At 41.5% G+C, this 26,309-nt stretch overlaps 1 protein-coding gene across 1 annotated transcript in view; it reads right to left on the bottom strand.

The window, feature by feature from the left end:
- Window positions 1-26,309, bottom strand: part of MAPK12 (mitogen-activated protein kinase 12) — an 81,375-nt gene that overhangs the window by 9,618 nt on the left and 45,448 nt on the right. Inside the window, exons 5-8 of the mRNA XM_073328274.2 lie at window positions 15,957-15,986; window positions 15,470-15,517; window positions 6,885-6,999; window positions 4,479-4,550 (exon numbers count right to left, since the gene is read on the bottom strand). Coding sequence (XP_073184375.1) covers window positions 4,479-4,550; window positions 6,885-6,999; window positions 15,470-15,517; window positions 15,957-15,986 — 265 coding nt within the window. The remainder of the gene's footprint in view (window positions 1-4,478; window positions 4,551-6,884; window positions 7,000-15,469; window positions 15,518-15,956; window positions 15,987-26,309) is intronic.

Here is a 26,309-nt window from a genome sequence, read left to right as displayed (position 1 = left end):
CCTTCACTGTCCAAACCAAACTGATCATCCTGTCAGGCAGACTGCTCTGGTTGCTCTACAGCCTGGAAGATACGTATTGACATTGCAGCACTGAGCAAGATGCAACTTGCTGATGAGGGTCGGTTGATTGAGGAGAATGCTGGGTATACTTTCTCCTGGAAGGGATGCCCACAAAATAAGCCATACAATGCAGGAATAAGCTTTGCAATCAAAAAGAATCTTGTCTCTCATTTGGAGAGCATACCCATAGATAAAAGATTGCCCAAAGAGGCAGATGTAATGCTTCACTGATTAGTGCTTATGCACCAACAATGACTAACTCTGATGAGGGTAAGGAGGAATTTTATTTCAAACTAAATTACCTGATCCGATTGGCTCCCTCTGAAGAAAAGTTGATTGTTTTAGGCAACTTTAATGCTTGTGTTGGCCTTGATGACTCTATGTGGCATGGTGTACTTGGCAAACATGGCATCAACAAGATGAACAGCAATGGCCTACTTCTGCTAAGGACAGATGCTGAGCACCATCGAAATATTAAAAACAGTATCTTCTGACTCCCCAACAAATATAAAACAACCTGGATGCACCTTTGCTCAAGTCATTGGCATTTGATTGACTAGGTGTTGGTCTGACAATGGGACCTACAAGATGTGCGCATAACTTGGGTATTACACAGAGCTAATTGTTGTACTGACCACTATCTTGTTCCATCAAAGCTTTCCCTCACTATTTGGCCAAAAATGTGTAAAAAACCATCAGTCAAGCTTGTAAATATTGCTTGGCTGAATGATCTGTCAATTGGCAAACAATTTTCAACACAGCTAACTACTCTTTTAGAAACTCTTCCAATGATCAGTGATGACGTAACTGCCGAATGGGTATCCTTGCATGACACAATTGATAACACTGTCGTGAATTGTGTTGGGCATACGAAATGCCATCATGCAGACTGGTTTGATGAAAATGATCATAAAATATTGAATCTCCTTGATGTTAGGTGACAAGTCCATGCTGTGCTCTTAGCTGAAATAGACCAGATATAGGGCAGCCTGCAGTACACTCCAATCCAAATTCTGCCAAATGCAAAATATGTGGTTTGACCATAAAGCAGAGGAATCACACACCCTTACTAATAAACATGACTCCAAAGGTTTCTATGAGGCAGTCAAAGCTGTGTATGGCTAACCGATCTGTCTTGACACCACTACCAAGTGCTGATGGTGAATCTCTCATCACAGATCGAACTGCCATCCACTAATGGTGGCATGAACATTTCAGTGGACTACTTATTTGTTCATCTACTGTTTCTGATGAGTCACTAAATAATGTCATTCCAGCTTAGGTTTTCAAACACAGAGGAAATCTTCTCATCAGCAAGCTCTTTGAATTTTTCTTACATGTCTGGCTTCAAGAAATTATACCACAACAACTGGAAGATGCCAACATTGTCACTATTTATAAGTGTAAAGGCTCAAACAGTGACTGTGATAACTACTGAGGTATCTCTTTGCTCTCTGTGGCCAGCAAGATTCTTGCACGGACCCTCTTGAACCACTCCTGACCCAAATCATCGACAACATGCTAGCTGAATCACAATGCAGCTTTCATGCTCAGTGGAGCACTGCTGACATGATCTTCATCATGAGACTACTACAGGAAAAATGTCACAATCAGCACCAAACTTTATACATCTTACTGCTTTGCTGCAACAGCTTGTAACTTTGGCCTCACCATCAGCTGAACGAAAATCGAGATTATATACTTGCCAGCTCCTCAACAACTTTACCAAGACCCATCAATAAGGTTGTAAAGTTTTATGCTGCAAACTGTCAAACAGTTTACATATCTTGGCAGCATATTGAACAACGGAGCTATAGTCAATCATGAAGTGGATGTGCGAATTAAGAAAGCCAGCACTACATATGATCGCCTCTATCACCAAATCTGAAAGCAACATGGAATCTGTCTGCAGACAAAAATCAAAGTCTATAATGCTGTTGTCCTCATGACATTGCTCTATGCGTGCGAAACATGGACCCGTTATTGACGACACATTAAAAACCTTGCCAATTGCCATTTGCATCACCTATGATGATTGCTGCACATGAAATGGCAGGACTGGGTTTCCAACATGGAAGTCCTGGTGCAAGCTGGTTCAGTTGGCATCAAGGCTCATGTGATCCACACCCAATTGAGATGGCCATTTGAATTACATGGCCAGCCTGAGACCCATCTATCAAAACAAATCTTTTTGTTTTTTTTCTTTTTTCAGATAATTCTGAATTATGTTTTGGCAATTGTAAGCATTGAGGGCAGATGAAACTCTTCAAAGACACTGAAAAAAAACTGTGCAAAATGAACATTTCTTACTCGTCTTTTGAGCAACTGGCGATTGAGCATATTGTCTGGTGCCACATCGTAACGGTGGGTGGCCACGACTTTGAGAAGAATCATGGGAGCAGCTGGAAACACAGTGCCAGGCATAGAAACAATGTGCAGCTCAATCAACACAATTAAGCAAATGGTTCTGTGGCCAGCGTGGTAAATGTTGTTCTTCCTGAACTGGTCTATAGAGTCACACAAAGACCCATTAGTACAAACTATGATTGTTGACATCATCCTCGAAACTGAGGTAACCAGCTAATTATCATCATAGGTAGCTTCCTGACTACAGCTGGTTGAAATTTTTTGAAAATTTGAAATTCTGACAAATATTCCATGAAATGTTTTTGTAGCATTTTTAAAGTCTTTTCCCCCCTTGCTCCATTCCAAACCCTGAGATTTCCTGAGACAACCTGGGTGGGATAAGGTGAGTAGTCCCTGATCTTATGTCTCCTAAGGAAGTATAGCTTAGTCAGTACCGGCATTATCTTTTCCAGGGATTCCAGCAGATTTCCAGGGGCTGATGCCATAGAAAGCAGCTCTTGTCAGGCGTTGCACCTCTTTGCCTATTGTTATTGCAGAGCTCCAAATACATGAAGATCACACATTCAAATGCCTGTAGAGTCAGAGGGAGATGATGGATGAAGCTAAAAAGCTTTTACAAATGATGTTAAAAAAATTATTTGGTATCAAATTTGCAACAGAATTTATTTATGGAACTAAAACAAAAGAACTAAAAATTATATTTCTTGCTTTGCTGAAAAGGACTGGAACAAGATTGTGTTCTCCTTGCAACAGCTAACATAGGTTCACAGATTTTAAGGTCAGAGGGGACCATTATGATTAACTAGTCTGACTTCCTGCATAACATCGACTGTAGAACTTCACCCAATACATTCTGCAATATTCATCTCCTAAGATTATTAAAATACTGGTTTTCCCACTCCTGAATTTCTGGTGCAGCTTGAAATTGTGACTCACTTGTTTCCTTGTGCATGCATAAACATTACATAAGTATCCTCAAGGCCAGCACAGCTTCAGAAATAATACTGGGTTAGTTAACTGCTGCCCTTAGGCCAGCAGGAAAAGATATTTTTGTATTTTGTTGTTAACAAAGGACACATACTTGAATCTAATTAATTTAAAAAATTGTGGTAAAAATAGTTTCAGGTACTGCAGCAGCCCTAGTCCCATTGTCTCATTTTTGTGGTTTTGCAATCCCCATTCTTCTATTTTGAAGTGTTTTTCTCACATAATAAGGGAAGAATAGGACACAAACAAGCAAAACAGAAACATACTAAAGCCCCAAAATCTTATGCTTGACTTTAAGCATGTGTGGTAACTGCTGGCAGAACCAGGGCCTTAATGAATACATATTCAAGGGAAAGAGTGAAACTGGTTATACACAAGCCCCCTCAAATAAACAAAACAAACAGAAAAAATTAGACAATTTCCCCCTCTAATTCCTGGTGAGCGATATTAATTTTCAGAGTTACTTGTAACAATAGTACATCAAAAATGTCTAGACTGAAGTGGGATTTTTAATTTTTTTTAAGTTGATTTAAGTTTTAAGTTCTCAGCAATGAATGATACAACTCTATTTCAAATATGGAGAACCTTCCTTACCAGATCCTAACAATTCTGGATAAAATCTTGAGAAGTGTGTGCACCCAACTCGAGGTACATATCTAAACTGTGCTCTGTATGTACCTGTAAGGTTGAGTGTTCACACAGCACCAGGTTTGTGTGTGCACACTCCTGAACTGGGGTGCCTGCTATTGAAGATTTTGCCTTTTTTGTGCATAGAACCTTCCACCTGAGGATCTGAGAGTGCTTTGTAACATTAATGATTCAATGCTCATATTTCTCTAGTGAAGTAGCTCAGTAATATTAGTTCTAATTTACAGATGGGTAAACTAAGGCACAAACATCCAGTAATTTGCCCAAGGTTTAAAGGCAGGTGAAAGTTGGTGAGGGAGAGAATTAACTGACCATTGTTTTAAATCTATATCCATTATGAAACCAACTTACTGTGACACACAAATACCGACACACTTTTCATATCTTACTGCCAGGAATTCATCATGAAAGGATACGATCATTTCCTTTGAACAGTGGCCTCCCTGTTATCATTTCTGCCATAATACAGCCCACTGACCAGATGTCAACTGAAATAAAAAAAATCAGTAACATTAAATTGCCGAATTATATTTCTGAATCCCCTCACAAATGTATGGTTAAAATACAGTTTCAGTTTATTATACTTTTTAAAAGAAGCATATTAATATAGTTGATCCTTTATACAGAAAATAAATGTCTACCAAAAGCAAGTTGCAATAAGGTAACTGGTGTTCGTGACCAGGATACAGGGAGAGGGTAGCTTGTCAATATTAAGCTGATGCATATAGGAAGTAATTCTTCCAGTCATTTAGGAAGGGACTACAGCTACCTTCATGCTTCTTTAGTACCCCTTCTTTGCTGAATGGTTTGCCCTTCCAGTTGGAGTTAGGGTACAGTCTGCAACATCCTGCAGGATTACAGCATATAGAAAGAGTAGAGCTTGCTACCATCTACGTCCAAACCTAGATTGACCTTTTTCTCTGTCTACACTGGAGTTTAATTTCTGAAGACTGACAATAACAAAGGATTACCCAAATTTTTTAACTGCAGGGAACTTGCTCTTAATTACTTTACTGTTTTACATTTTCACTAGGGCTGTCAAGCGATTAAAAAAATTAATCACGATTAATCACGCTGATAAACAATAATAGAATACCGTTTATTTAAATATTTTTGGATGTTTTCTACATTTTCAAATATATTGATTTCAATTACAACACAGAATACAAAGTGTACAGTGCTCACTTTATATTTATTTTTTATTACAAATATTTGCACTGTGAAAAACAAAAGAAATAGTATTTTTCAATTCACCTAATACAAGTACTGTAGAGCAATCTCTTTATCATGAAAATTGAACTTACAAATGTAGAATTATGTACAAAAAATCCTGCATTCAAAAATAAAACAATGTAAAACTTTAGAGCCTACAAGTCCAATCAGTCCTACTTCTTGTTCAGCCAATCACCCAGACAAACAAGTTTGTTTACCTTTGTAGAAGATAATGCTGCCTGCTTCTTGTTTCCAATGTCACCTGAAAGTGAGAACAGGCATTCACATAATACCGTTGTAGCCGACATCACAAGATATTTACATGCCAGATGCGCTAAAGATTCATATGTCCCTTGATGCTTCAACCACCATTCCAGAGGACATGCATCCATGCTGATGAGGAGTTCTGCTCGATAACGAGCCAAAGCAGTGTGGACCGACGCATGTTCATTTTCATCATCCGAGTCAGATGCCACCAGAAGAAGATTGACTTTCTTTTTGGTGGTATTTCCACATCAGAACATTGCTCTTTTAAGACTTCTGAAAGCATGCTCCATACCTCATCCCGGTCAGATTTTGGAAGGCACTTCAGATTCTTAAATCTTGGGTCGAATGCTATAGCTATTTTTAGAAATTTCACATTGGTATCTTGATTACATTTTGTCAAAGTTGCAGTGAAAGTGTTCTTAAAACTAACAATACGTGCTGGGTCATCATCAGAGCCTGCTATAACATGAAATATATGGCCGAATGTGGGTAAAACAGAGCAGGAGACATACAATTCTCCCCTAAGGAGTTCAGTCACAAATTTAATTAATGCATTATTTTTTTAACAAGCGTCATCAGCATGGAAGCACATCCTCTGGAACGATGGCCGAAGCATGAAGAGGCACATGAATCTTTAGCACATCTGGCACATAAATATCTTGTGATGCCAGCTACAAGAGTACCATGCAAACGCTGTTCTCACTTTCAGATGACATTGTAATTAAGAAGTGGGCAGCATTATCTCCCATAAATGTAAACAAACTTGTTTCTCTTCACGATTGGCTGAACAGGAAGTAGGACTGAGTGGACTTGTAGGCTCTAAAGTTTTACATTGTTTTGTTTTTGAGTGCAGTTATGTAACAAAACACCCTACATTTGTAAGTTGCACTTTCATGACAAAGAGATTGCACTATAGTACTTGTATGAGGTGAATTGAAAAATACTATTTCTTTTATCATTTTTAGAGTGCAAATATTTGTAATAAAAATAATATCAAGTGAGCACTGTACACTTTGTATTCTGTGTTGTAATTGAAATCAATATATTTGAAAATATAGAAAAACATCCAAAAATATTTAATAAATTTCAATTGGTATTCTATTGTTTAACAGTGCGATTAATTGTGATGACTTTTTTAATCGTGATTAATTTTTGAGTTAATCATGTGAGTTAACTGGGATTAATCGACACCCCTAATTTTCACATATTCTCACCACCATTTTTCATTTCCCCCTGAGGAACAAAGATATGGTTATATATTACTTAATTCAGTGCATATGTGGGAGCTACTAAGACTGTTCAGAGAGAGGATGTTGATCCTAGCACCCACACATACACATTACCTGTTTGAGTATAATGCATCCAATTAAGTATGACCTCCGGGGCTCTGTACCATCTAGTAACCACATAGCCTGTCATTTCACTGTCTGTATGCCTTGCCAGCCCAAAATCCAGAATCTATATTAGAAGAATAACATGAATGCAGAGACATTCCAACTGGAGACAATAGGAAAAAGTGAACATTTCACATTGACGTTTTATTGCTGCATCGTAAAATTTAGACAGAAATAGTATACAAGTTATGTTTCAGAATGCTTCTCTCCCATTTATGATACTTTAACAAAAATGGAGATGCTGAACTTTGTAACCATACTGAAGGAAACAGTAAATTCTTTAATTAATTTTATTAAAATATTGGTCAAATATTTCATTCTACTAACAAAACACCCTGTCCGAGGAATCGCTATCAAATCTTTCCAGGGTTATAAGGAAGCTATCCATCTTAGGTACTTATGTGGCCCCATTCTTGTTGCAGCTGAGTGCCACACAATCTTTAATGTATTCATCCTAATAGCACCCTTATAAGGTAGGGAAGTACTATTATCTCCATTTTACAGATAGAGAACAGAGGCAGAGAGAAACTTGTCCAAGGTCACAGATGAAGTCTGAGGCAAGCCAGGGCAGGGAATTGAACCTAAGTCTCCTGAGACTCAGGCTACTGCTTTAACCAACCTTCCTCTCTCTTCCTCTTCTGAAGGGCCTTTTAAGGAGTTCAAGGCCCACAGGTGATCCATTCAGAATTACAAAGTTATATATGATTAAACTTACTTATTCATTAAACTATTATTGCAGTCTCTTGGATATTTATCTATACAGCTAGCCATTTCCAGTGGCAGCCACTTGAAAATACAAGTATAAGCCTGGATCAGCTTCTACAAAATGGTCCAAATTAGAGGATTAGCAGTAGAGACCAGCTAAAGCAGGAGGCCAACGGTGAAAATTAATTCTTGAAATAACAGGCTCATACTCAGCAGTGAGAAATTCCTAACCAGAAAATTGAGTCTCTTGGATGAGGTGAATTAACAGATTTATGACAAAAAATGTACCCACCTACTGGCTTGTTGAAAAATAGAACTGAATGGACCATCTATGGCAGGGAAGATTAAAAAAAAATAATAATACATGCTTGAATATGTAGATCTACTAAATAAATAACTGCAAAAATTTCCATGCTTACCAGACTGCATGAATACCTTATGGGCAGAGATTTATAGTACAAACACTCATTGACACTGCCAAAGGACATAGTATTTGTAACATGCTGACTATAATTCAACCATTTAAAATACTTCACTATTCAATTAAAATAGTATCATCACTCTCCTGGCACTAATGAAAAAGGAAAGTTATATGATGTTGTTATTCATGGATGCAGGATATAAAATGTAAATATTATGGCTTTATTCTCACTGCATCACTTTAACATAATTTCCATGTCATATCAGGGTCAGAAGGGACCTCCAGAGGTCATCTAGTGCAACCCCCTGCTCAAAGCAGGACCAATCTCCAATTTTTGCCCCAGATCCCAAAATGGCCCCTTTGAGGATTGAATTCGCAACCCTGGGTTTAGCAGGCCAATGCACAAACCACTGAGCTATCCCTCCCCCTTATCAGCTGAGGTGTCAACTGCATTTAAAACAGAAATGGGATGCAAAGTGGAACAAGAGATTTGCTATGTTTACCAATAATTTCCACCTTGCTCAATGGCACTTAATCCCTATTTTATATTACATCACTGATAAACTTTGTCATTTAAATACTGGACACAAGGCAAATAAATATTTTCAGAAACAGGATAGCAAGATATACTTTTAAATGAAGCATCCAGACATCCTATATGTGTTCTCCACTAGGTCTTCAGAAGACATCAAAGAAATGCAACACTTTGATGCTTTTCTACGGTCTGTATCATTTACATAAAATTTATTATTATTTTATACAGTTTTTTTGATTTGCCAGACTAAGATCTGTGGTTTCACTGAGAGCTAGAAACAGTTGCAATATATTGCAAATCCTGGTTTATTTATTTAGTATAGGTAGCTAACAATTACAATAATAGTTAGAACATATGTTATGCATAGGGTTGGGCAAAATTTTTCACTTTTTTTTGAGGGGTAGGCAAAAAATGCAGATACAGCAACACAGAAATATTTCACAAATTTGTGTTAGTTTTGCCAAATTGTTCTGGTAAGGAAAAAAAGCTTAACCCCCTTCCCACTCACACCCCCCCCCCAAAAATTTGTTTTGACATTTTTAAGTGGAATGTTTCATTTTTTCACTTTGAAACAATCTTTTGTTTCAGAATTTTTGATAATTTTATTAAAATGTTTTAAAAAATTAAAATGGTCAAAATCTAAAAAAAAAGCATTTTGCTTAACCTGAAACACCCCCTCCTACTTTTAAATTCACTGAAAAATTTAAAAAATTGGTTTTGGTTCAAACCAAAATGGAATTAAAAAAAATGTTTTGGAATTGTCAGCAAACAAAAAAATCCGTTATTTACCCAGCTGTAGTCATGCAGCCATTTTAGAATTTTCATTTTGTTTTTACAAAGTAAACGTTTATTCATTCTTATGAACAGATTTCTAATTATAAATGTTAAGATCATCACACTTAAGGCTGCACTACAATTTCCACATCAAGTCACTGTTTTCATACATTCTTGACCTAAACATTTAACCTTTTGGGCTGGAATTTACCATGCTGGAAAGTGATTTTTTGAACAAATTTGGGCAAAATCCCTTTAGCCACTTTAAAATTAAGAATAGGGTGGTGGAAAACACATTTTTCCCCACTGCAAAAATAAAATAAATAAATAAAACTCCAGCTTTCCACCTTAATAACAAAACACAATTGAACTTTGACACTTCAAAGATAGCCTATAAACAGGGCTTAATGTCCAGTATGCATTTTCTTAAAAGTGTAGGTAAAAAAAATTAGTTTGATGACTGAAAATGCATGACCGAGCATGTGATTTAGAAAGTTATGCTAAGGTCTTAGCTGTGGATTTAAAGATCGATGTGGTGCACAGTTAAGAGAACAGCTATATTCCGTAGGCCCATTAGCTGTGGAGAAAGAGGCTTTCAAAGTGTGCTCATAAAAGCAGTGGAGTTTATTAGTCACTGTTAGTGAACAGTGAACTTGTGCACCTTGCAAGCTCTGCAAAATGTTTCACTCCCAGGGAAGGTGACAGAGGTTGTTAGTTTTTCAACCTGCAGTGGTGATGAGATTACAGCCTGACTGGAACCACATTTCCCCAATTCTGTACAGAGGCATTATAACTCCACTGAAGTCAATGGAGTTACACTGGTATAAATGAGACAAGAATCAGGCCCTTCGCCTGCATTTCTTACACAGACTAGTCTACCTTTTATAGATTGCTGCCTGTTGTTTACTGGTAATAGGTATCTTTTCACAATTGATGCCTGTTAATTACCAGCCTTGCATATTTCTTTTCCTGTTTTTATACAATAAACTTCAGAAATTACTGCAACATTAGGGTCTGCAAAGTTAAGTACTTGAAAGTCAGGAAATGCCTTTATGTGATCTCAATTTATCTTATTGTGTATCTAAGGTTATAGTATCCCTTTAACAAGGGGAATCTGTAAGTGGCTGGATCCACCAAGTTAAATCTGCTTTATTAGCAGACTTAAGGCTCTAGAGAATTGGAGTGAGTCTATATTACAATGAGAGCTGGATAGGAAATGGTTTTCCCATCCTGCACACATTTTCAGTATTTAAAAATCTTTTCCATTTCACATTGGGAGAAAACTGTGACCTTTTGAATGTTTTGTTTTGTAACAAAATGACAACCACCCACCCACGAATAGCCAGTATCCCTGTGGTTAGGGCATTCACCTGGGATGTGGGAAACCTAGGTTCAAGCTCCTACTCTAAATCTCTCCTAGAGTTTCTTTGCCCTAATCACTGGGCTATTTGCTATTTTAGGATGGGTCTCTCTGTCTCTCTCTCGCTTTGAGCAGAAATTCTGTCCTGGACGTAAAAAACCTGCCCAATACAAGTTTTGTCTAACCTGACCCTTTCACATGAAAAGTTTTGATTTTGCTGAATCCGCATTTTCCAACCAAAAATGTTTTGTCAACAGATCCCCAACCAACTCTAATTACAGTGACTTGGTGCAGGTACTGAGCATTGAAGTTGTGCACTAAAACTTAAGTTTTCAGTGTTGCAAACTCTTCCAATTTTATCGTGAATCTCGGGCTGCTGGATGTTTTTCTTAAGTCCCAGTCCTGGAATCATGCAACTAGGGGAGAATTTTAACTTTTTATTTATTTATTAATTTTTTTTAGAAGGACAGGGAGAAAAGATAGAACACATGACCCATGTGTAACCAATAGGCTCAAAAACCGAGAGAGACAGAGAGAAAACAAATAAAACTCCAAAACCCCAAATTTATTACTGTTTAAAATTAAAATTTTAAGCCAATTTCATCCTTTTTTGAAGCCTGACTTATGATTTTTGAATGCTTGGTGTTAACAATACTGCTTTTGTATTTCCTGATATTTGAATGATTGACTCTACACAGTTTTTGAGTTTAATTGTTGAATCACTTACTAGCCTTTTATGAGGGTGATGTTTATAACTTTCAGGGGGTAGCCGTGTTAGTCTGTATCCACACAAACAATAAGGAGTCTGGTGGCACCTTAAAGACTAACAGATTTATTTGGGCATAAGCTTGGCAATCCTTCCAGTAAGATAGCTCACACAGAAACAAGTTCCACAAAATAAATAAGACTTTCCAAACCTTGGGGAGAGAATACCTTTTAATTCATTAGAAAGACAAGGTAGGTGAGGTAATATCTTTTATTTGACCAACTTTCGCTTGTGAGAGAGACAAGCTTTTGAGCTTTACAGAGCTCTTCTTCAGGTCTGGGAAAGGTACTAAGAGTGTCACAGCTAAATACTAAATAAAAACAGATAGTTTAGCATAAGTAGTTAACACATATTCTAAGGGACCATTCCAGGTGAAGTGGCAGCTCGGAGCAGTCTGAATCTACTGACCTCATATAAGGGATATAACCAGAAGTACTGTCAGAGTACTGTCATGGATGGTTATAAACTGTTCAGGAAGGACAGGCAGGGCAGAAAAGGTGGGGGAGTAGCACTGTATGTAAGGGAGCAGTATGACTGCTCAGAGCTCCGGTACTAAACTGCAGAAAAACCTGAGTGTCTCTGGATTAAGTTTAGAAGTGTGTGCAACAAGAGTGATGTAGTGGTGGGAGTCTGCTATAGACCACCGGACCAGGGGGATGAGGTAGATGAGGCTTTCTTCCGGCAGCTCATGGAAGCTACTAGATCGCATGCCCTGATTCTCATGGGTGACTTTAATTTTCCTGATATCTGCTGGGAGAGCAATACAGCGGTGCATAGACAATCCAGGAAGTTTTTGGAAAGCGTAGGGGACAATTTCCTGGCGCAAGTGCTAGAGGAGCCAACTAGGGGGGGCGCTTTTCTTGACCTGCTGCTCACAAACCGGGTAGAATTAGTGGGGGAAGCAAAAGTGGATGGGAATCTGGGAGGCAGTGACCATGAGTTGGTTGACGCAGGGAAGAAAGGTAAGCAGCAGGATACGGACCCTGGACTTCAGAAAAGCAGACTTCGACTCCCTCAGGGAATGGATGGCCAGGATCCCCTGGGGGACTAACTTGAAGGGGAAAGGAGTCCAGGAGAGCTGGCTGTATTTCAAGGAATCCCTGTTGAGGTTACAGGGACAAACCATCCCAATGAGTCGAAAGAATAGTAAATATGGCAGGCGACCAGCTTGGCTTAATGGTGAAATCCTAGCGGATCTTAAACATAAAAAAGAAGCTTACAAGAAGTGGAAGGTTGGACATATGACCAGGGAAGAGTATAAAAATATTGCTCGGGCATGTAGGAATGATATCAGGAGGGCCAAATCGCACCTGGAGCTGCAGCTAGCCAGAGATGTTAAGAGTAACAAGAAGGGTTTCTTCAGGTATGTTGGCAACAAGAAGAAAGCCAAGGAAAGTGTGGGCCCCTTACTGAATGAGGGAGGCAACCTAGTGACAGAGGATGTGGAAAAAGCTAATGTACTCAATGCTTTTTTTGCCTCTGTTTTCACTAACAAGGTCAGCTCCCAGACTGCTGCGCTGGGCAACACAAAATGGGGAAGAGATGGCCAGCCCTCTGTGGAGATAGAGGTGGTTAGGTACTATTTAGAAAAGCTGGACGTGCACAAGTTCATGGGGCCGGACGAGTTGCATCCGAGAGTGCTGAAGGAATTGGCGGCTGTGATTGCAGAGCCATTGGCCATTATCTTTGAAAACTCGTGGCGAACCGGGGAAGTCCTGGATGACTGGAAAAAGGCTAATGTAGTGCCAATCTTTAAAAAAGGGAAGAAGGAGGATCCTGGGAACTACAGGCCAGTCAGCCTCACCTCAGTCCCTGGAAAAATCATGGAGCAGGTCCTCAAAGAATCAATCCTGAAGCACTTACATGAGAGGAAAGTGATCAGGAACAGCCAGCATGGATTCACCAAGGGAAGGTCATGCCTGACTAATCTAATCACCTTTTATGATGAGATTACTGGTTCTGTGGATGAAGGGAAAGCAGTGGATGTATTGTTTCTTGACTTTAGCAAAGCTTTTGACACGGTCTCCCACAGTATTCTTGTCAGCAAGTTAAGGAAGTATGGGCTGGATGAATGCACTATAAGGTGGGTAGAAAGCTGGCTAGATTGTCGGGCTCAACGGGTAGTGATCAATGGCTCCATGTCTAGTTGGCAGCCGGTATCAAGTGGAGTGCCCCAAGGGTCGGTCCTGGGGTCGGTTTTGTTCAATATCTTCATAAATGATCTGGAGGATGGTGTGGATTGCACTCTCAGCAAATTTGCAGATGATACTAAACTGGGAGGAGTGGTAGATACAGAAGGACCTAGACAAATTGGAGGATTTGGCCAAAAGAAATCTGATGAGGTTCAATAAGGATAAGTGCAGGGTCCTGCACTTAGGACGGAAGAACCCAATGCACAGCTACAGACTAGGGACCGAATGGCTAGGCAGCAGTTCTGCGGAAAAGGACCTAGGGGTGACAGTGGACGAGAAGCTGGATATGAGTCAGCAGTGTGCCCTTGTTGCCAAGAAGGCCAATGGCATTTTGGGATGTATAAGTAGGGGCATAGCGAGCAGATCGAGGGACGTGATCGTTCCCCTCTATTCGACATTGGTGAGGCCTCATCTGGAGTACTGTGTCCAGTTTTGGGCCTCACACTACAAGAAGGATGTGGATAAATTGGAGAGAGTCCAGCGAAGGGCAACAAAAATTATTAGGGGTCTGGAACACATGAGTTATGAGGAGAGGCTGAGGGAGCTGGGATTGTTTAGCCTGCAGAAGAGAAGAATGAGGGGGGATTTGATAGCTGCTTTCAACTACCTGAAAGGGGGCTCCAAAGAGGATGGCTCTAGACTGTTCTCAATGGTAGCAGATGACAGAACGAGGAGTAATGGTCTCAAGTTGCAGTGGGGGAGGTTTAGATTGGATATTAGGAAAAACTTTTTTACTAAGAGGGTGGTGAAACACTGGAATGCGTGACCTAGGGAGGTGGTAGAATCTCCTTCCTTAGAGGTTTTTAAGGTCAGGCTTGACAAAGCCCTGGCTGGGATGATTTAACTGGGAATTGGTCCTGCTTCGAGCAGGGGGTTGGACTAGATGACCTTCTGGGGTCCCTTCCAACCCTGATATTCTATGATTCTATGATTCTAAGTCTTATAATAAGCTGATGGAGACATGTATAAATCACATTTAATAAAGATTTCTTATCTGCTTTCCATAAAACTCTTCACTACAATTAAGCATATACATATTGTGGGGTCTGGGCTAGTTGGCATAATTATTTCTGGAGAATAAATATTATGCTCTAACACACTGATGGATTGGAAGATTCCCAAGACAGAGAAGAAGCAGAGTGATAAAATCCGATTCAGTATTTCAGTTTAATGATCTAGAGGGAAGCTTGCAGATGGCAACGCCTACTTGCACAACAGTTCAGCAGGAATCTGCTTAGGGCAGACTCATATGCAGGGACAATGGAACATAAGAAACAGCTCACACCTCTTTCCATGTAAAAATGTCTTAGAAGCAGAAGCGCTGACTTCCTAATTTCCCTGGGGGTGCCTGACTCCTCCTCTTGGAGGTCAATCATCCAATCAGCTGCTTGCAATCACTCAGAGTTGTGTAGATACACCCAATGAGATGATTAGGCTTTTGAAGGTCAGTTTCCCCCCTCAATAATATAGGTTCCATTATTTTAGTATGGATTGAAGCCAGACATATGGGACAACAGTATTCAGAACCACTCTTCTTTTGGAAGACTGGTACCACATTTGGTTCTTCCTCCTGCTAATGTCCTGGGACCACATTTGATCCTCCCTCACCTCAATTTCCTGGGATTTCCACATTTCTCCATGACTCTTCAAAAGTCATAGGGTAAAATCCTAGCCCAACTGAAGTCAATAGGAGTTCTGTCATTGACTTGGTTTCACTCATGTTCTCCTATGCAGTGTGTTTGTAACAAATTCAACTGCATACTTCAAGAAGTGTTTCCTACCTTCAATTCACAGTCTTCATTTACTGCTAAATTTCCAGGCTTTAGATCCTGTAAATATATCAAGTTTGAGATGGACTTTTACAACAAACAGAAAAATACACTTTTTAAATAAAAACACTTGCATTACATGAAAGATAGAGCAATTTCTTGCAATAGTCTCAAAAAACCTTATTGAATGTTATGACCTTACTTCTAAGCTGCCTTTTCATGCAAATTTTTGTATAGTCTAAAACCCAATTTTCCCTCAAAAAAAAAAAAAAAGAAAAAAAGAAATTTTTGATGGAAAATTTTCTACCAGTTCCAGTTAGTCATTAGCTGTTCTGAAACCCTCTCTGTGCAGACCATATCAATTAAAAAACATCCAACCAAAATGAATCAAGTCAAGAATGATGTGAGAACTATATCTATGGACATACGTGTGCACAAACATGATCTACAGAATCTGAATAAAAAAAACACAAGTACTTTTAATACTGTTTTCACTTACCCTGTGAATTATGCCTGATGAATGGATATACTGTGAAAACAAAAAGATCTGTTAATTGACACTTGCTGGACTCTAAATAAATTATTATTTCAGTTCTGTGAAAACGTGGCCTTATGTGGTGCTAAAAGTGATCTGAAATTAATAATACACCTTTTAGAAAACGAGTCAATCAAATGTGTTGTCATATAAAAAAACTGAAATATCATTAGATACCAAGTAGAAAAGTGAAAAGAGATCACAATGTCAGAGGCAGGTGATAGTCAGGTTTATGCACCTTTACATCAAATATTCAAAGAAAAAAAGTAAAAGTGTACTCATTTTATGATACAATTGCAACCCATTCACCCTACAGATTTCCTGCCAGAGAGATTAGAGAATGATTTTAGAGAAGGTCAGACTGGCCTCCTAAAACTAAATTTAAGGTTATAAAATTATTTTTGCTTTCTAAAGAGTCTCAAGTATAAAGCTGCTGCTTTTTTCAACCTATAATCATTATTCCTGTAGCGCTATTTGAACATTGATATTGAATCAAGTCACCATTTTTCCTCACTTTTAATTTCCTCACAAATCATTTTTGTGACCAGAAACTTTCTGGCATTGTTAGAAAAATAAAATCATCCTGAAATTGGGTTGTGAAATATATGGATTAAAATAAAACCGACTGTTTACTTACTGTAAATTCCTGAACTAGCTACAACAGAAATCTAAACTGCACAATCACAGATTAAGTTCAGATGCCTCTGATAAAGCCCAGATAGAGGAAAGCATGTGCTGTACGACTGCAGTCATCGGATTTAAGCACAGGTTTAACTTTAGGAAAGCAGATGCTCAGCTTTAAATAAGTGCTTTATTTCCTGAATAGATATCCTTTCCTGAATAAAGGCCTGAATGCAAACAAACCTGAAAGGAATCTTAAAACACATTTTACTTTCTTGGAATATTTTCATCATCTTTCCAGGGCTCTGTGTGAGGATGCTCAAGTTTTCAAAACACACATAACTCAACCTAATGGATGTCCAAGGACTAGAGTTTTGAAGAAACTGAAGTTTATACCATTCTGAGCAGCACTGGCTATGTTCTGATAGGGACACGCCAATGTGTACATTCCAGTTACTAGGACCTTCTGCAGTTCCGTAGACAGTTTGGTAAATAAGGGAGATAATATTGTTGTTACATTACTATTATGTCTAATAACTTTGGTTCCTCAAAGGGGCAACAAGAAAGATGCAAAAGCCAGACTGAGATGTATGTAATGTTTGCTTTTTTGGTATTAGTAGCATTTTGAATTAGACCAGTTTTGACAGTCCACTTGGAATAGTGTGCTATATGCTATTGTGCTATATGCTATTGTGCTATAGTGTGCTATATGCTATTGTGCAATATGTCATACCATGACGACAGACTCTTTAAGCTCACTATATTACCATTTGGGAGTTAAATGAAAATCTCTGTGTGTTTGGATTTGTAGTCTCAGTTTAAATGCTCAGGAGCATGGCGGTTTTACTCAAAAAGGGACTTTTCTTGATTTGTAAACCACTTCAACTTCTAAACAAAACAACCAGAAGGCAAACTACCACCTTCATCCTCACACTTTATAAGAAGAATGGTTCTGCCTAGTTCCATCTCTGACTCTCCCAGCTGGGTTAATGGTTCCAACAGTCCACAAAATCTCCATAGAGAGCAGAGTAGTTATTGATGAATATTCTGCTGGTATGAATTGTAAAAAGAAAATTCCATTTTGTACAGAAATTCTCCAACAGACTTATAATGGGTGGGTGTGACGGGTTAGATCACAGAAACCCCCTGGGAGCTGCCACCTGATGTGCCAAGACTACTACTGCTCCTGTTTTCCTGCCCTGCCAGCTTAGGACTCTAGCACCCTGCCTGGTTTGAGCAAGACCCGCTAGCCTGTTGCAAACCCAGACCCAGGTGGGTTATAATGGGTGTGTTAGTAGCAGTTATGTCCATATGCAAAGTGCTTTTCGAACACTAAACAAGCAATCAGGGATGGATCAGGATTGGAACCTAAGTGGCAGGACGGGACAGTAAGGCTCACCAATAGCTTGGTGTACTAGGAGTGCAGAGGAGCTCCAAACTTGGTATAGAGCTCAGGCAAATGAGCTCCTTGCCTTCTGGGCAGCCGTCCACAAATCCTGCCTCTATCCACCCCAAAAAGGAACCATGAAGTCAAGCCATAAACCCTACAGTTGTAAGAAGGAAGGGGAGTCACAGATGGGTGTTAGGGTTGCCAACCCCCCAGGGTTGTCCTGGAGTCCCCAGGAATTAAATATTAATCTTAAATTAACGATTATGTCATGTGATGAAACCTCCAGGAATAGGTTCAATCAAAATTGGCAACCCTAACTGGTGTCCTAGCCATCTTCCTCAGCAGACATATTGTGTATTTTAGTTTTAGATCTCTGTTTACAGGAAACAGACCAGCAGAGGAACTAGTATTTCAAGGTGTACGCTGCTTAAAATCTGGAATAATATGACACGGCTGAAATGCCTGCCATGCATATGTTAGTTTTGTGATCTTCTTTCCCTTTGTTGTATCAATGGATACATCAGATCATTTAAGGATCTAGCGATTAAGATTATATAGTTAGCTACTATTATTACATTTAGTGCAAGGGGAAACAAACCTTCATAGACAAAAATGTAGCGTTTTTTTCTTTTCCATGTATGAAATCTAAGCGTCAGTACTGGAATCTAGTGACCTGTACCCATACTTGAAGATCAGGCCCAGTGTAGTACAGCAAGAACACAAGCTTCCCATGCAGCTAGACATACAATTTTAGAGCAATGCTGTTCAGAGTCCGTTTTATCTCTGCCATTGCAAAGACTAAATAACTCCTCATCCCACCACATTACACAGAGGTTCCCTCTGTCTCACCTTACATAATTTGTTTTGAAAGCCAGCCTGGTCTTGAACTGCTTACAATAGTGAGTTTACAAGCTCCATCTTTGCCTTCCTAGCGTTGCTTTCATATTCGGACATATCTGTCTGCCCTTGGCTTTATGTTCTCCTAGACCACCCCTTAGCTGATGCGATTATAAAGTAGTTTCTTGTTTTGACATAATATGAGCAGAGGGTGCAAGAGGAGTCATAACAAAAAGTGCCACAATAAATGAGTAGGCTTGGAAGAGGGACCACATATACTGGACATTTCCAGCTGGAGGATCAGTTCCATTTGTGAATTGCCTAAAGACCAGACAGTTCTAGCACCTCACTAGGGAATGAAAAACAACCTCCCATACTCGGTTCCAAAGAACTGACTACTGTAGAGAGAAGTGGGGAAAGATGTTGGTGCCATGGAATATAGCCTGGAGCACTACTTCTGCCACTGACTGGAGAAGACTGGCAACTATGAAGTACTATTTATTTCATGGATGGAAGGGTGAAGTATATCAGGATGAGAGAAGCCTGCTTAAGCAAGAGGAAGTCCTGCCACTTGGGTACAGAGTCCTGAGAGTTTTCCTATGGAAAGCGTTTGTTAGAAGTCAGACTCCCAGCAAAGAATGGTAACAAACAAACAAGGAAAGGCTAGACATCTCTTGCCTAGGGACTTCTGCACAAGAACGCAGGATCTAGAAACAGGAATTTTAAAAGAATTTCAGCCTCAGGAGTTTTAGTAAAAATGGGCCTCAGGCACCTTCAGGGAAGAGAATAGTTTCCCTTAAACATCCTACTTTCGCTCATGGTCTCTCCCTCACCATACCCGGGAATGAGTGTTAGAAATGCAAAGGAGGAAAAAACAACTCATGTAACACGCTGGATATAATTTACATGTTTACTAAACACTCTTCTTAATAGAGAGATGGTGAGACCAAATTATTTAGCATTTCATTTCTGATGCCAGGTTTCTTTCATAAATATTTGTTTCTTTGTAAATCAAGATATTTGAATCTACATTGCAGTGTACTCCAATACTGAGGAAACTGCTTAGTTCAGAATATTTTCACTTTGATGGAGTCTCTCTCTAAAATGGGATTTTGCACTCTCCTATTATGGATTTTTACCCATTCTCTCCTAAAATGATGGATTAGCAGAGGTATTTAGACCATAGCAGTCATTTCCCTCACAACATTGTCACCATTTCATCTTAACAACTGGTCTTGTTTCTCTGATTAGGGTGAACAAATAGATTTGTAGTACAGGAACCTTGGGAATAGCTAAAAGGCAAATTTTGGTACCCTATGCAAATTCAGTTCAGTAAGTTACTGCACCCTGTTGGTAAACTCTTGATCATCAGACACCTGATAATAAGTGTTCTTGGCTGCACATAAAATATGAGGACAGAGTAAGGTGCCTCATCCAAATGTGTATCTTCTCACTGACTTCAACAGTTTTCGGATCAACTCCTTTGAGAATTTTAGAGTATAATCAATACAGGGAGATATGGCAAGGGAGTTTACAAAGTGAAGTCCTGCAAATATTTTTTAAGCGGAAAAAAGGGAATGACTGAATTTAGTGCTCATGAAAACAAGAGTCTAATAGCACTAAGTTGAGTCTAAAGTAACAAGGGCTGGTGCTGTGGGAGCATCACTCAGACAAACAGCATGGCAATGTCCCTGCTTTTAGATCAGTTGCTTAGCCCTGGTCTACACTAGGACTTTAGGTCGAATTTAGCAGCGTTAAATTGATGTAAACCTGCACCCGTCCACACAATGAAGCCCTTTATTTCGACTTAAAGGGCTCTTAAAATCGATTTCCTTACTCCACCCCTGACAAGTGGATTAGCGCTTAAATCGATGTTGCCGGCTCGAATTTGGGGTACTGTGGACACAATTCGATGGTATTGGCCTCCGGGAGCTATCCCAGAGTGCTCCATTATGACTGCTCTGGACAGCACTCTCAACTCAGATGCACTGGCCAGGTAGACAGGAAAAGAATCGCGAACTTTTGAATCTCATTTCCTGTTTGGCCAGCGTGGCAAGCTGCAGGTGACCATGCAGAGCTCATCAGCACAGGTGACCATGATGGAGTCCCAGAATCGCAAAAGAGCTCCAGCATGGACCGAACGGGAGGTACGGGATCTGATCGCTGTTTGGGGAGAGGAATCCGTGCTATCAGAACTCCGTTCCAGTTTTCGAAATGCCAAAACCTTTGTCAAAATCTCCCAGGGCATGAAGGACAGAGGCCATAACAGGGACCCGAAGCAGTGCTGCGTGAAACTGAAGGAGCTGAGGCAAGCCTACCAGAAAACCAGAGAGGCGAACAGCCGCTCTGGGTCAGAGCCCCAAACATGCCGCTTCTATGATGAGCTGCATGCCATTTTAGGGGGTTCAGCCACCACTACCCCAGCCGTGTTGTTTGACTCCTTCAATGGAGATGGAGGCAATACGGAAGCAGGTTTTGGGGACGAAGAAGATGATGATGAGGAGGAGGTTGTAGATAGCTCACAGCAAGCAAGCGGAGAAACCGGTTTTCCCGACAGCCAGGAACTGTTTCTCACCCTAGACCTGGAGCCAGTACCCCCCGAACCCACCCAAGGCTGCCTCCTGGACCCAGCAGGCGGAGAAGGGACCTCTGGTGAGTGTACCTTTTAAAATACTCTACATGGTTTAAAAGCAAGCATGTGAAAGGATTACTTTGCCCTGGCATTTGCGGTTCTCCTAGATGTAGTCCTAAAGCCTTTGCAAAAGGTTTCTGGGGAGAGCAGCCTTATTGCGTCCTTCATGGTAGGACACTTTACCACTCCAGGCCAGTAACACATACTCGGGAATCATTGTAGAACAAAGCATTGCAGTGTATGTTTGCTGGCATTCAAACAACATCCGTTCTTTATCTCTCTGTGTTATCCTCAGGAGAGTGAGATATAATTCATGGTCACCTGGTTGAAATAGAGTGCTTTTCTTCAGGGGACACTCAGAGGAGCCCATTCCTGCTGGGCTGTTTGCCTGTGGCTAAACAGAAATGTTCCCCGCTGTTAGCCACAAGGAGGGGGGAAGGTTGAGGGGGTAGTCACGTGGTGGGAGGAGGCAAAATGCGACCTTGTAACGAAAGCACATGTGCTATGTATGTAATGTTAACAGCAAGGTTTACCCTGAAACAGTGTAGCCACTGTTTTATAAAATGTGTCTTTTTAAATACCACTGTCCCTTTTTTTTTCTCCACCAGCTGCATGTGTTTCAATGATCACAGGATCTTCTCCTTCCCAGAGGCTAGTGAAGCTTAGAAAGAAAAAAAAACGCACTTGCGATGAAATGTTCTCCAAGCTCATGCTGTCCTCCCACACTGACAGAGCACAGACGAATGCGTGGAGGCTACCTGAAAGGGGGTTCCAAAGAGGATGGCTCTAGACTGTTCTCAATGGTAGCAGATGACAGAACGAGGAGTAATGGTCTCAAGTTGCAGTGGGGGAGGTTTAGATTGGATATTAGGAAAAACTTTTTCACTAAGAGGGTGGTGAAACACTGGAATGCGTTACCTAGGGAGGTGGTAGAATCTCCTTCCTTAGAGGTTTTTAAGGTCAGGCTTGACAAAGCCCTGGCTGGGATGATTTAACTGGGAATTGGTCCTGCTTTGAGCAGGGGGTTGGACTAGATGACCTTCTGGGGTCCCTTCCAACCCTGATATTCTATGATTCTATGAGGCAAATAATGTCAGAGTGCAGGAAAGCACAAAATGACCGGGAGGAGAGGTGGCGGGCTGAAGAGAGTAAGTGGCGGGCTGAAGAGAGTAAGTGGCGGGCTGAAGAGAGTAAGTGGCGGGCTGAAGACAGGGCTGAAGCTCAAATGTGGCGGCAGCGTGATGAGAGGAGGCAGGATTCAATGCTGAGGCTGCTGCAGGACCAAACCAGTATGCTCCAGTGTATGGTTGAGCTGCAGCAAAGGCAGCTGGAGCACAGACTGTCTCTGCAGCCCCTCTGTAACCAACCGCCCTCCTCCCCAAGTTCCATAGCCTCCACACCCAGACGCCCAAGAACGCGGTGGGGGGGCCTCCGGCCAACCAGCCACTCCACCACAGAGGATTGCCCAAAAAAAAGAAGGCTGTCATTCAATAAATTTTAAAGTTGTAAACTTTTAAAGTGCTGTGCTTAAAGTGCTGTGTGGCATTTTCCTTCCCTCCTCCACCACCCCTCCTGGGCTACCTTGGTAGTCATCCCCCTATTTGTGTGATGAATGAATAAAGAATGCATGAATGTGAAGCAACAATGACTTTATTGCCTCTGCAAGCGGTGATTGAAGGGAGGAGGGGCGGGTGGTTAGCTTACAGGGAAGTAGAGTGAACCAAGGGGCGGGGGGTTTCATCAAGGAGAAACAAACAGAATTTTCACACCGTAGCCTGGCCAGTCATGAAACTGGTTTTCAAAGCTTCTCTGATGCGTACCATGCCCTCCTGTGCTTTTTTAACCGCTCTGGTGTCTGGCTGCGCGTAACTAGCAGCCAGGCGATTTGCCTCAACCTCCCACCTCGCCATAAACGTCTCCCCCTTACTCTCACAGATATTGTGGAGCACACAGCAAGCAGTAATAACAGTGGGAATATTGGTTCGCTGAGGTCTAAGCGAGTCAGTAAACTGCGCCAGCGCGCCTTTAAACGTCCAAATGCACATTCTATCACCATTCTGCACTTGCTCAGCCTGTAGTTGAACAGCTCCTGCCTACTGTCCAGGCTGCCTGTGTACGGCTTCATGAGCCATGGCATTAAGGGGTAGGCTGGGTCCCCAAGGATACATATAGGCATTTCAACATCCCCAACAGTTATTTTCTGGTCTGGGAATAAAGTCCCTTCCTGCAGCTTTTGAAACAGACCAGAGTTCCTGAAGATGCGAGCATCATGCACCTTTCCCGGCCATCCCACGTTGATGTTGGTGAAACGTCCCTTGTGATCCACCAGAGCTTGCAGCACTATCGAAAAGTACCCCTTGCGGTTTATGTACTCGGCGGCTTGGTGCTCCGGTGCCAAGATAGGGATATGGGTTCCGTCTATAGCCCCACCACAGTTAGGGAATCCCATTGCAGCAAAGCCATCCACTATGACCTGCACATTTCCCAGGGTCACTACCCTTGATATCAGCAGATCTTTGATTGCGTGGACTACTTGCATCACAGCAGCCCCCACAGTAGATTTGCCCACTCCAAATTGATTCCCAACTGACTGGTAGCTGTCTGGCATTGCAAGCTTTCACAGGGCTATCGCCACTCGCTTCTCAACTGTGAGGGCTGCTCTCATCTTGGTATTCATGCGCCTCAGGGCAGGGGAAAGCAAGTCACAAAGTTCCATGAAAGTGCCCTTACGCATGCGAAAGTTTCGCAGCCACTGGGAATCGTCCCAGACCTGCAACACTATGCGGTCCCACCAGTCTGTGCTTGTTTCCCGAGCCCAGAATCTGCGTTCCACAGCATGAACCTGCCCCATTAGCACCATGATGCATGCATTGGCAGGGCCCATGCTTTCAGAGAAATCTGTGTCCATGTCCTGATCACTCACGTGACCGCGCTGACGTCGCCTCCTTGCCCGGTATCGCTTTGCCAGGTTCTGGTGCTGCATATACTGCTGGATAATGCGAGTGGTGTTTAATGTGCTCCTAATTGCCAAAGTGAGCTGAGCGGCCTCCATGCTTGCCTTGGTATGGCGTCCGCACAGAAAAAAGGCGCGGAACGATTGTCTGCCGTTGCTCTGACGGAGGGAGGGGCGACTGACGACACGGCTTACAGGGTTGGCTTCAGGGAGCTAAAATCAACAAAGGGGGTGTCTTTACATCTAGGAGTATTTCAGGCAGGACTTCACGGAGGGTTCCAATAAGAAATGGTGCACCTAAGTTATCGTTCTTATTGGAACAAGGAGGTTAGCCTGGCCTCTGATTGATACATGGCTAGATTTACCTCGCTGCACCTTCTCTGTGAGCGACTGCAGTGTGACCTAGAGGAATGAGTCCCCTAGACAGGGGAGGAGGCAAATGAGTACAAAACAAATCTGGTGTATTTCTTGTTTTGACCCACTCCATCTATCTTTTACATCTTTGGCTGGCAGCAGACGGTGCAGAAGGACTGCATGCCATCCACATCTCATGGCTGCTCGGCAGAAGATGGTACAGTACGACTGCTAGCCATCCTCATCTCTTGCCTGCCTGGCAGAAGATGGTACAATACGACTGCTAGCAGTCCGTATCGCCTGCCCGCTCACCATAAGACGGTTCAATAGGACTGACTGCAGGACTAAAGAGAATGACCTGGTCAAGTCACTCCAAATTTAGTCCCTGCGCCCATGTCTGCCCAGGCGCTCCCAGCCGACGTGGCCAGGAGCACCTCGGACACGACGAGGACGACTACCAGTCGTATTGCACCGTCTGCTGCCAGAAGGCAATGGGTTGCTGCTACTGTGCAGCAAAGCCGTACCACGTCTGCCAGCACCCAGGAGACATAGGGTGACGGTTACCTGAGCGGGCTCCATGCTTGCCGTGGTATGGCGTCTGCACAGGTAACTCAGGAAAAAAGGCGCGAAATGATTGTCTGCCCTTGCTTTCACGGAGGGAGGGAGGGAACGGGGGCCTGACAATACGTACCCAGAACCACCCGCGACAATGTTTTAGCCCCATCAGGCATTGGGATATCAACCCAGAATTCCAATGGGCAGCGGAGACTGCGGGAACTGTGGGATAGCTACCCACAGTGCAACGCTCCGGAAGTCGACTCTAGCCTTGGTACTGTGGAAGCGCTCCGCCGAGTTAATGCACTTAATGCACTTAGAGCATTTTCTGTGGGAACACACACACTCGAATATATAAAACCAATTTCTAAAAAACCGACTTCTATAAATTCGACCTTATTCCATAGTGTAGACATACCCTTAGAGACTTTCCCAGCTAGACACAAATGTCAGAGGGGTAGCCGTGTTAGTCTGTATCCACAAAAACAATGAGTAGTCGGGTGGCACCTTAAAGACTAACCAATTTATTTGGGCATAAGCTTTCATGGGTAAAAAACCCACTTCTTCAGATGCTTATGCCCAAATAAATTGGTTAGTCTTTAAGGTGCCACCAGACTCCTCGTTGTTTCTTTAAGCTAGACACAGTGCTTGCTCAGAGTGAATTATCACAAGGAGAAAGATCCAAAGTATAATGACATGGATCACAAGTGAATTATTGTTGAATGTCTGACTCACAATATGAAAGGACTAAAACATCAAAAAATAATGGATGAATAAAGCTGTACGTTACTTCTGATAATGCTGTGGTGATTAGAGATACACTCTTCCATATGACCAGATGGAAAGCAGTTTTGCAAATAGTCAAGAGAATCATTTCTATTGAAAGATACAGTAAGATTAGGGTATCGAGCTATACTGGCTTACTAGGATTATCTCAGCATCCCTGCAAGATTCACTGGAACTGGAACGCCCCAG

Source organism: Lepidochelys kempii, chromosome 1, assembly GCF_965140285.1.
Source record: "Lepidochelys kempii isolate rLepKem1 chromosome 1, rLepKem1.hap1, whole genome shotgun sequence".
NCBI lineage: Eukaryota > Metazoa > Chordata > Testudines > Cheloniidae > Lepidochelys > Lepidochelys kempii.
Note: the sequence above shows the minus strand (reverse complement) of the source record. Positions and strands in the feature narration are given on the sequence as shown.